This window comes from Passer montanus, unplaced genomic scaffold (assembly GCF_014805655.1).
Source record: "Passer montanus isolate IOZ18808 unplaced genomic scaffold, ASM1480565v1 scaffold15, whole genome shotgun sequence".
In the NCBI taxonomy this organism is placed as follows: Eukaryota; Metazoa; Chordata; class Aves; order Passeriformes; family Passeridae; genus Passer; species Passer montanus.
The window spans coordinates 4,288,179-4,299,843 of record NW_024362051.1 but is presented as its reverse complement, the minus strand read 5'-3'; the positions used below and the strand labels follow the sequence as shown (position 1 = coordinate 4,299,843).

Below are 11,665 nucleotides of genomic sequence, written 5' to 3'. Positions count from 1 at the left end.
TTCACTGGTAAAATACCCAAACATGCAGTCAGACATGCAGGTACCTTGGCAGGCAACAAGGGAAAGCATTTCCAACATTCTGGTGAAATAGTCTTGGGGCATGTCTCTGCTCCCTGGCTGTGAGGCACTTGCTGCTGCTTTCTTCTATTCCCAGAACTTGGTCTAACCTTTTATCTGTGAACATTTCAGTGCTGGGATGGGTTTTTTGCATGTAAGCATATATGTGAAAATATGCCTCTTTAAATGCATGAATGGGTGCATTAATCTCTACCTTATTTTTAGCAATGCTTACATCATAGAAAGTTTTCCATCTCTCTCCTGCCCCCTTCCCCCACGTGTGGTAAACTTGTAAGGGCTCTTGACACTGATTTCCTCCTTGTGTTGGTGATGCTGAGCTGGTGTCCTGCCCCAGGGCTAGAGGCAGCTCTGGGCTGCAGCCCCACATTCTTTCCCTGGTAGAAGCTGCAGCTGACCAGGACACAAATCTGCTCATGCAATCATAGAATCACAAATGCTTTGGGCTTAAAGGGACCTTAAAGGTCATTTTTCTCCAACCTGCCATGGGCACAGGCATTTCATTACACCAGGATGCTCCAAGCCCCTCTCAACCAACCTGGCCTTGGACACTTCCAGGGATAGGGCAGTCACAGCTGCTCTGGAGAGCCTGTGCCAGGGCCTCACCACCCTCCAGAGTTAAGAATTTCTTCACAGGGTCTATTCAGTCAGTTTGTAGCCATGTCCCTCGTCCTGTCACTGTCTGCCTGAGTTAAAAGTTGCTCTCTGTCTCTTTTATGTTCACTTTGAACACTGGAAGGCTGAGAATCCAGACCGATCTCACTGTCTGCCTGAGTTAAAAGTTGCTCTCTGTCTCTTTTATGAGCTCACTTTGAACACTGGAAGGCTGAGAATCTGGTGGGTGATTTCTTTGCTTGTGCAAAAATGTTCCTGCCCCAGATCTGCAGGATTTTAGGTGTGTGTGATTTAAGGCAGCCCAGGTACTCAGGGATTCCCAGCACAGGGACCTTCCGGCCAGATGCCCTGCCAGGGAGTGTGACAGCTGGGGGGACAGCACAGTCCTGCCCTCCCAGCCTCCTGCAGGGCCCGGCTGAGGTCATCAGAAGCTGCTCTCTGCCCAGGGTGCTTCCTGGGCTGCCAGGGAGGGCTGGTGAATGATTAACATGAAAAAGGGACCTCCCCAGGCTGCCCCTCCACTTTACTGTGCTGCATTCGGGACCTGTGACCTGGCACTCAGTTCTCCCTTGCCTCAGTCAGCTCTCATCCGTCCCTGCCCCGCAGGTCAGGGCAGCAAAGCCTGTGCCAAAGGCAGTAGGAAATGTCCTCTTTGTTCCAGCCCCGTGGGCTGGGTCTTCCTCTCCTGCAGCCCAATATTCTCCTTGGCTCTGGCCCAGAAAATGAAGTTATTCCCCAAAGGCCAGCCCAGCACAGGGGTTTTCCAGGCAGTGTCAGTGGCTGTCATACACTCATACACTGCCTCAGCCTCACTTGTATCCAGCCACACATGATGCAATGATGTTAGACCCTTACAGCATGAAACATGGCACATGAATCAAATATTCAGGGGAAAACCGGCTTGCTTTCCCCTTGCCTTCTGAATTGTGCCTGTGCTCTCTTTTTAGGCAAACCTGAGGTCTTCAGCTAGGGCTTCACTGCTGATCTAGTACCAGAAGCCAGTGGTCCTGCTGATAGGAACATCCATAGCAGGGACTTGCTGTACAGGATTTCTTAGCATAGCCTTGCTCTGAGTCAGCCCTGACTTGCAGATGATGACAAGTACAAACTAACTACCCTGCAATGCACAGCACCAGGGCTCCCCTTCCCTGCCATGTAGGATTCCACCCATCAGCTGCACTTGGAAGAGGCTGGGGGTAGAAAATGAGAGCAAACTAAATTCCTTGTGCTTTCATGAGTCATGAAAAAACCCCTCCAACTGTCTCAACAGCACATCTGTTTGGGTATTTTCAAGGAAGCTGGAATGCATCCTCAGAGCTCTTCCATGAGAAAAAGTAAACATGTCATATATAAAACATTTTATTAAACAACATTTTATACAACAAACTATGTACAAAAATAAAATGTACAAGAAAAATAATCTTTTCCAGCTTAGTGATTTGATTCCCATCTATTACACACACACACACACATTAGACCCTCTTCCATCCAGCACTTGCCTGCATATGCTGATCCAGAGGATCTGTGGGATGTTACAGCTTGTGTGCAGTACTGGAGGAATCCCCACAGAGTGCCAGAAGGAATCTACAAAAGGCATGGTAAAAATAAAGAGCTCTGTCCCTATCAGTGCAAAATTATTTAATGCAGCAGCTCTTGAACTCTCACAGGAAAGGGATAGGGCATGCCTGTGGCAGGGAGCATCCTAGGAGTGCACCTGGGGAACGGACTAGGTGGAAGCAAAGCCTAAACTGAATCTTCACATTTTAGTGGTCTATTTACAGAGTTGAAGGGTCTGAAAGATGAACTATATGATGGAGTAAATCAAAGAAGAGATGGCCCATTAGCGTAATTTTTCTCCAGAAGTGTAATGACAGTTAAGCTCAATGTCACCAGTGTTGCACAGGTAAGCAGCAATCAGAACTAACAGTCAGAGACTTATCTGCAGTGTCTCCTCTAAGCACTCTGTGGGTAAAGTGCTCATCACACCACACGTGGGGAGGATGGTAACCTGCTCCCCAGGCCTGTGGCACCCCACCAGGTCAGACTCCAAGGCACAGTGACACCTTCCAGCAAAAGCTTCACTCCAGAGCAATGAGGTGGGAGCTGCAGCTGAGCACCTTGAGCACCAGAGTCCTGCTAGTGAGATGGGGTTCCTTTTGAACATTGATAATGGTGTTTTTCATGCTAACCTTCCCAGGCCTACAGTTGAAACGGAATATAAAAGCTACTTTCTTCCAACAGTCAGTAACAAAAAATTTCTTCCATTCTCTCCACACTTGCTGAAGTTTCAATCCAAGAGCAGTTTGTGGTTGGAGGAAGCCAAGAGTTTACAATCCACAGGGAATGACTTGCATGGTTGGCCTTACTGTATCCAGCCAGGAGAAGTCTAGGCTGTTTTTCTGGTCATAGAACCTGAAATCCATCTCTCCTAGATAAAAGGAACCAAGAATGGACACTCATTTAATGCAGCAAGAGCAAAATAGTGTATAGATATATTAAAAATAAATATCAAAAATGGAAAGATTTCTCAGATGAGAGTAAACACTTTATACTATTATTTTCCTAAAACATATCAAACACTTTCTATTAAACTGTTTCATTTAAGCTATTGCTAGAGGAAATTCTACAGCTATATTCCAAGGAATTCCTGAGAGCTGACCTAACTTACACATGTATAACCCTAAAATCTATAGGCTTTGCTTACTGGAGGTGTTTTTGACTTTTCCTTTTTATCAACAAATTCCTTACAGCCTTCCTGTAAGGCTGCTTGGGAATCTCAGAACACCAGGATGGTGAATTCCACCATTTCCTTTGCTGCCTCCCAGCCAGTGCCTTATCTGCATCCTGGTGGCCCTGGCTGCCAGGGACAGCCCGTTGCTGTACCTGAGGTCGTGTCGATGTCCCCGTCCTGCTCCTTGTAGCTGTAGGTGCTGCACAGGCTCTGGGTGCCTGACTCGTTGGTGAGGAAGCCTTTCCCCCCAATGCTGGTGCTGTGCCAGTCTTGGGTTGATCCAAGCAGCTGGAAGAGAAGAAGGAGATGGTAAAAATTCCTTCCTGCTCTGGGTGCAATGCTTACTTGTTCTTAATTAGAAGACAGGTAAACAACAAGATCTATTTTCTCATGCAAAGTTATATAAAACTTGTTTTGTCACAGTTATAAAAAAAAAAAGTTCATGCAAAACAGCAAGGGCTGGAGCACCTTTTCATCTCTTCCTATCTTATCAGTGGGATGAGCATGACATGTCTGGAAATGCAGATTAGGAGCTAAACATATCAGAGGTGGAGGGAAGGGCAAAACTGAAAAGTCTGGAGGATTTTTGCAGACCCTAATATAACAACCTGAGATCAAGGAAATGGCCTCAAGTTGTGCTAAGGGAAGTTTATATTGGGTATTAGGGAAGAAATTTTAATGGAAAGGATTGTCAAGCATTGGAACAGGCTGTCCAGGGAAGTGGTGGAGTCATCATCCCTGGAAGTGTTCAAAAAAATGACAATATGGCACCTAAGGACATGATTTAATGAACATGGTGGTGGTGCTGGGCTGATGGTTGCACTTGATGTCTTAAGAGATCTTTTCCAACCTTAATGATTCTGTGATTCTATCAACCTCTAGTCCTAGCAGTACTCAGTATCTTCCTCTGACTTTACATGAAGGGTAAATATTTCCATTGGTGTGTCCTCTCCAGTTCATGTTTGCAAAGCAGCTTTCTTTATATTTTTAATTTTTCAGGCTTCCTCATTAAGAAAGAGTATGTTCAGCTCACATGGGACTGGATCAGATACTTGATTCCCTTTCTCTCTTGGTACAAACACCAACTTTGGACAATTTTATTCTGACCAGAAGGGCTGCTTTTACCTTAAAAATATCCGGATTTATTTCCTCTTCATCTTCGTCTGTGACTGTTTTGTAAGCACATAAAAAAAAGGGAAGAAAACATAGATGTCAAGTTTTAGCCCTCATACTTCTGCTTCTTCACCACAAAACCTGCTTCATATTGTCACACAACATGACCACTTTTTATTCGTGCCCACCCCAGACTCCTCACAACCCTTCATCTCTGATGCTCTTCAACAACTGCATGTGGAGGTGCAGGGCTCCAGCCAGCTCTGCCTCCCCAGGGCTCAACAGAGCAGAGCCCACTTGCTGTGGAAGATGATTTGCACCCCAAGTGAAGAATCACTCTGATCTATCCATGTTAATTATTTATTTCCCAGTGGCAAGCATGGCTACCTCCACCATCTCTGCTGGAGCAGGAGGCATTTCAGAGCATTTCACTCATGGGGGTAGGTGGCATGTGCCATGGGTAACTCCAAATTCCCCAATCTATCAGGTGGGGGTTCTTTTGTCTACAAGGTAGCTCTTGTTTCTCCCGTTGGCACCCCTTCATCCTGCTGCCTTGCCTCCAGCAGACCAGTGAAAGGCTGGGCTAGGAAAAAGGAAATACCCACCCTCGGAGGACGAAGCCAGGGGAGACACCTGGAGCTGGTAGAGGTCGTTGGTGCTGTCAGCCATGGTGACCTCCATTGCTGGCCTCCAGTCGGGCAGGGAGCCGCTCACCTCGCAGGACGACAGGTCTGTGGGGTGCACCAGGAGTTGGCACTCACAGGACAGAGACAGCCAGCCCTGCTTCCTCCCAGCCAGTCTGACACTGCAGCTGCCCCAGCCCCACGCCTCATCTTTGACCGTGGGTTTAGCACAAATGGCATTTTCCACTCTGCTCAGACCCAGACCCAGCGTGTCTCACCTAAGGTGATGGCTGTGCTCTCCACCTCCACTTCCTGCCCTGCATAGTCGTGAATGGTGTAGCCACTGTGGTCATCTGGCAAAGGAGTGTTGGTTAAGCTTTCTGCTGACTCTTTCAGCCTTGTCTCTTCATAACACTGAAAACAAGGGTAAAGCATGAAAGACTTGTCTAAGAATGTGCAAGTTCCCATATGAAAAAAGTTAAGAAAGAAAACCACCAAAACCTCTAGCTTCTTAAGCTGCCTCTACAGACACATACCTTTCTCTTGCTCTTGTTTCTTGCTTCTCTTGAAGACTTTGACTTCCTTTCTGTGAAATAAAATTAGACAAACGTGAGAAAGGGCTGCACGTTTTAGGCAAGTGTGAGCTCTTGCAGCCTTGAAACCTGCTCAGCAAGCTCAACTACTGCCACCACCAGCCATCCCCATGACCCCTGATGCTGCCTTTAGGCATGTTTAAGGACTTTGGGATAAAATGAACTGTTTGTACTGCTCCCAGCAATACCCAGTGAGCAAGCCCAGTGCTACCAACAGCTCTGTCACCCCCTGCTTAGGCACTTAGGCAGAGCAGGACCTTTAAGCACTGTTTAGGCAGTGTAATTCCAGCTGGATTGCCAAGGGTTTACCTTTCTTCTGATGCTTTGTCAGGGGTGGCAGCATCCTGTAAACCCTGACAGCACTGGAGCCCTTGTTGATGCTTTTATCCTTCACTTCTTCAATGTCAGGCAGGGAATTCATGGCACAGCGGAAATTTGCCTTCCAGGTTTTTGGATCAGGATCTTTCTCACCTTCTTTATACCTTCCTATAAATAATACATGAGTTGTGTATTTTAGACTTCCCAGTGCTGTTTTTTCCCACCAAAAGATACCAACATTCTATTTGCTGACATATATACTAGTTGTTAATCTGAGTACCAGTGTAAGTCAAGGCCAAAACGAGCCTTGTTTAAGCTAGCCATGTGAGTGATGGGAAGGGAAAGGCAGCACACACCTGTATGAATGGCCCAGCTCCGGAACAGGCAGGCATCCTTCTCCATGTCCCAGCCGTGCTTAGCTGCATGTTTCCATGGGATCTGAAAGATCCTCTTATCCTGAGATTTAACCAATAGAGATTTGAATTAAAAAAGGAAAGGTCACGTGCCAGTTTGGAATGATGGATTTAATCAGAGTTCTCAGCTGCAGCTCAGAAATGTTATAACTATTGGCATGTAACTACAATGGCTATTTAATCTATATTTTAAGTAAATAGCCATTGTTCCATCTGTTTTATTCATGGCATGTAAGGCTTTTTATGATTTCTGAAATTGGGGAAAAAACCCAAAGGTACTACAGTACAGTAGAAATGAGCAATATTATCAACTTTATCCCAGAATAATTTCAATGCATAACATCTAACCTATTAGTATGTCATAAATGACAGCATTTTTTCTAGATACACTTCATCAGATAATCCCCCTTTTTAAGTTGCCCATAAGATCCTGCAGCAATCCTACCAAAAAAATGTAGCTTAAATATCCTCCTGGTGTGGATATGGAAACTTCAGAGACTTGGGCCAATAAGCTCAGTGATCTTGACCTGTGCTAGACCCTGGTAACAGGGATATGCCTTACAGACCAATAAATACGACATTTCTTTCAGGCTGAATCTTAAAAATGGAACCAACTGGAGTATAACAGCAGCTGCTTATCTGGAACAGGAGGTGACTTGGCTCAATGAGCAACGGGAGTTAAAAGAGATTTTGAAGGTTTCTTCGTTCTCCAACACACTCAGAATGTTTTCATTGCCAATTATCATTCCCCTCTTGGGAATTTTCTGAAGGAAAAATGGAACTACTCCACTGTGTACCAAGCAGAGCTACCTTTTCTGCAAACAAAAACTGTTGCTTTTTAAACATAATGCTGGCAAGTTTTCTCCCTGTCATTTCCTTTATGATCTTGACTTGTGTTTAGTGTCATTTAAGAACAAGGAATGTTAATGCTACACAAGTATTAAGTACTACTAATGATGATAATAGTACAAAGCAGCCTCACCTTGTTAATCCATATCAGTCCAGGTATTTGATTGGAATCAATCTGCATTTCCAACCACGGCCTCATGCGCATTCTTGACACTGGCATGTTGGCTGTGAAAGGAGTAACAAACAGGTCAGACAAAGTGCCATCGCTGTTTGAAGCACTCTGCAGTGTCGCCCCTCCCATCCAGCCTGTGCTCAGCATCCCCAGCACTGCTACCACAACTGCTTTTCCAGTCGTAACTCTCGTCCAGTGCCTCTCACCCTCTCCTGGAGGGAAGCGCTTCCTGCTCCGCCTGGCTCAGCTCCAAAGCAGGGCTGAGGTTCGGAATTCGGCAGAGGCCGATGGCAGCAGTGGGTGCTCAGCTCAGCCCAGCTCAGCCCGTGCTGCGTGGGCAGCCCAGGGTTTGAGCGGTCCGGCCGCGGGGAGCCCGGCTCCGAGCCCCGTTCTGGGTCCCGCCAGCACCGCCACTGGGCGCGGGTGTCCCCCCGCTCTACAGCCACGGAGCGGCACCGACTGCAAAATCCTCTTCCAGAAAGTTTATTATTAATTAAGTTGCGCAAGGAAGGGGCAGCGGCCCTGCTGCAGGTGGGTATGCCCGGTCCCACCGCGACCCGTCCCGCCGCGAGCACCGGCCCTCCTGGCGCTTCCTTTGCACAAATAATTTCCTGTTTGCGGTGTTTTTCCAAGGCACACGGCCCAAGACTGCCCAAAGAACGCGTTTCTAACTTTCACCAGCCGCCCGCTCGGCGGAGGTCCCGGGAGTGCCCGCCCCGGGCCAGGGGCTGCCCCAGCCGCGGGCTCGGGCCGCCCGCTCCGCCGGGGCTCAGCGGCCGAGCGGAGCCGTGCCGGGCCGGGGCTGCGCACGGACAGCCCGCCCAGCCTGTGCCCGAGCCTTGTGCGTGCTCCGCGCCCGCGGGGATGCGCGGAGCCCACCCCGACGGCTGCGGGCAGTGCCCCCGCTCCGCCTGCGGAGCCGCTCCGCACGCTGGGGCCGGCGCTGCCCTCTCCGGACCAGCCGAGTCCAGCCGTGCCGTGCCCTGGCACCGCTCCCGGGGACCCTGCGGGGCGCCTTCTCCTGGAGCCTCCGTGCGGCGCAAAGCGGGGCTGACGGTGGGATGGGACAAGACAGGATGGGATGGGACAGGAGAGGATGGGATGGGGTAGATGGGATAGGCTGCAGCAGGACCCACCTCGCTGTGCCGCGCAGTGCCGAGCTGTGTCTCTCGCGGCGACGCGCACCGCCCGCCCGCCGCCCGGCTCTGGCAGCCGCGGGCCGCGCCCGCGGGTATAACGCGGCGGCTCCGGGATTCCCCGCGCCCGGGCCCGGCCGCCGCCCGGCCAATCCGCGCCGCCGAGAGGGGAGGACGCGCCCGTCATTGGCGGCCGGCGCAGCATCACTTCGGGGAAATCACGCTGTTGTAGCACCAGCGGCTCGGGGGGCGCGGCTCCCGCTGCCAGCCCGGCCCCGCCCGCCGCCCGCCCGCGCTTCCCCGCCGCATCCAGCGCCGCAGCGCGCAGGGATCCTGCCGCTGTCCCACCCAGGACCCGGTTTCTGTCCCATGGAGGGATCCTGCCGCTGTCCCACCCAGGACCCGGTTTCTGTCCCATGGAGGGATCTAGTCTCACACAGATATCCAGTCCCCGTCCCGCAGAGGGATCCAGCCCCCGTCCCGCAGGGTGATCTAGCTCCATTTTCAGGAGGAGATGGTGGAGTCGCCAGAGCAATTCCTGTGCACATCATGGTGCACCTAAACCACGACCAGCGTGTGCCAGGTACCCGCCTGGCCTCAGCAGACCAGTGGCAGGACAAGGGGAATGGCTTCATGCTTAAGAGGAGCATAGGTTCTGATTAGATGTTAAAAATACATTATTCCCTGTGAGGTTGCCCAGAGAGGATGTTCTGTCCCTGGAAGAGTTCAAGGATAGCTTGGATGGGGCTTGAAGCAACCTGGGCTGGTGGAAGGTGTCCTTATTGCAAGGTGTTGGCACCTTTAAGGTCCCTTCCAATCCAAAACACCCTGGGATCCTGGGATTCTGTGATAAATGGTGACCAGTGGTATTGCCCCCTCTTATCCCTCTTGGAGGAAGCATGAGGAAGGGAAATAGCAGCATGACAGAAGGTTCCTGAAACCATCAGGATTTCTCTTCAGTCCACTGTATGACAGGCAGATTAGATTTTCACCCAATGTCTTCAAGGTGCATTCCATTCAGCAGAATATTAGAGCATTTTTAATTACTTCCATAATTTGAAGGAAGGTTTGTAGTCATATGCAACAGGAATTTATATTGAGAGAGGGGTACAAAGAAGCATGGGCAGCTGAGACAGAGGTGTGACACCACCACACTGACTGCCTGCTCTGGCAAGTTTTCTTCTTTTAATATAAAGATAAAAGAAAAGCCCCAACCTGGTTTTAACTGCAGAGAAACACCCTGTAGGAGTCCCATGCTTTCTCTTAACTAATGTTTTTTTTGTCTGCTTGACACAATTAACTTGTGGTAGGATCCTCCAGTCAGGTCTTTGTGCTGAGAGAGGCACCATTCACCACCACCATAAGTAAAAATACAACATATTAGGTAAATTTAAAAAATAATCAAAGAAGGAGGGATACTAGATATTACTAGACAAATAGAAGCTAACATAAACGTGACCTGAAAAAGACAGAAGATATTTGATGTTTCAGTGTAAATGTCATCTACAAAAATAGTCACGCCACCTCTTACACAACCTAAATATTGACAAAAAAAAAGATTATGCTTTTGAGTTACAACCTCCCATGGTTTGCTTTCATTGCTTACCCTGCTTTAGAAAATATGAATTCTGAGCTTCCTGGTTTCATGGGCCAAGGTCTGCGCGCACCAAATGTATCAAACACCTTAAGTGACTGAATTATGAACAGTAACTTTTTTTTTTTCCTTGATCCATGACTTCAGTACTCTTGAGACCCTTACAGGCTTTTTAGTCTGTATCTTGTCAGGAATTGACATCAGACACCAAATAAATTGACCTAGAATAGAAATGCATGAAGGAAAGTTAACAGCCCCACCCCTCAATCTCCTCTTCTTTCCTCGGACAGATCCTACATAATGAAACCTAATTGACCTTTCTATCTGTGTCCTGTCCCACATCTGCATGGCACATTTCCATGGAGCAGGGCTTGCCCAGCCTGGGATGCCTTATGCTTGTTTGTTTTTTGCTATCTTTCTGCTGAAACCAGGAAATAACTTGTGTCTCCACAATGTTATTGAGTGTCAGACTCCCTCAGGGCGCTCTTACAGAGCCTTCTCCTTATTAAACTGACTCCTTCCTCTCCTTTATCCCTCTACACTAACCATCCTGTCAGCAGCTTACCTAAGGTAGCAAGAATATACACTTAAATTTGTCATGTATAAAAGTATAATGAAAGAATAATCTCAGGGAGTCATTAAATGGTTGGCCATAAAGTCCTTCTGCTCCACCCAGTTAATCACCCAAGAATTTCCATAATGTCAACATCTTTATTCTCTGCAGAATCATAGCCCTGCTCCAGCCTTATTTCACAGGTGTCTTATCTTGGACACCTTTTTTTCATACTCCCTCCATGAATTGCCAATTCCCTTGTTTTATCAGTAAGCTGAGACACAGAGAAGCAGATCACTGACATATTTTATCACATTTACTTGATCCAGGGGCATCCCAAGTCTAGGAATGTTCAATGCAGAAGTAATATCTAATAGTATCTTTATTTAAAACCAAATTCAATCCCAAACTGGTCCTCCAGCAAGTTGTGTTTGTTATCCTATAACACGTACCTCTCCCTCTCAGCCAGAGCCCTGAGATAAAGAGCTCCTAGGAAAACTGTCATTTAAGTGATACAAAAAATGGGACCTGGATGACGTCAGCCATGGAGCTCCTGGCATGGCCCCTAAGGAGGGAGGTTGTGGATCAGACACAGAGGCTCAAACACGGGTCTTTTTTCTCTGGCATCATTGCTCTTGTTTAAGCAGCTCAGGATGTCTCTGATCCTGTGCTAATGGAAGAAATTGTGGTTAATCTAGAACCCCGTGTGCCATGGGGTGAGCTGAGGCTCTGAACACCCAGAAACACTTTGAGAAGCAGGAAGGTAAAGGGCAGAAAAGCAGCACACCTCAGTGCAGGCATGCCTGCCAGGGTGGGTACAGTCTGCAGAGCTGCATTCCCCTCCAGGTGAGCCTCGGGCTCCAAATCTCTAAGGTGTCTT

At 48.4% G+C, this 11,665-nt stretch overlaps 1 protein-coding gene across 2 annotated transcripts; it reads right to left on the bottom strand.

Annotated features, from left to right (window-relative positions):
- Positions 1-2,553: 2,553 nt before the first annotated feature.
- IRF1 (interferon regulatory factor 1) lies at positions 2,554-8,796 on the bottom strand. Of its 2 annotated transcripts, none has more exons than XM_039701700.1 (10): positions 8,639-8,796; positions 7,464-7,555; positions 6,425-6,524; positions 6,060-6,236; positions 5,694-5,743; positions 5,436-5,571; positions 5,140-5,265; positions 4,547-4,590; positions 3,574-3,709; positions 2,554-3,118 (listed from the first exon to the last, which is right to left on the bottom strand). In XM_039701700.1, the coding sequence occupies exons 2-10, from the start codon at positions 7,548-7,550 to the stop codon at positions 3,018-3,020; spliced, it is 957 nt and encodes a 318-aa protein (XP_039557634.1). In that variant the 5' UTR covers positions 7,551-7,555; positions 8,639-8,796; the 3' UTR covers positions 2,554-3,017. The 2 variants fall into 2 exon arrangements, with proteins under 2 accessions (XP_039557634.1, XP_039557635.1); XM_039701701.1 differs by lacking the exon at positions 8,639-8,796 and adding an exon at positions 7,709-8,580.
- Between the last annotated feature and the right edge of the window lie 2,869 nt (positions 8,797-11,665).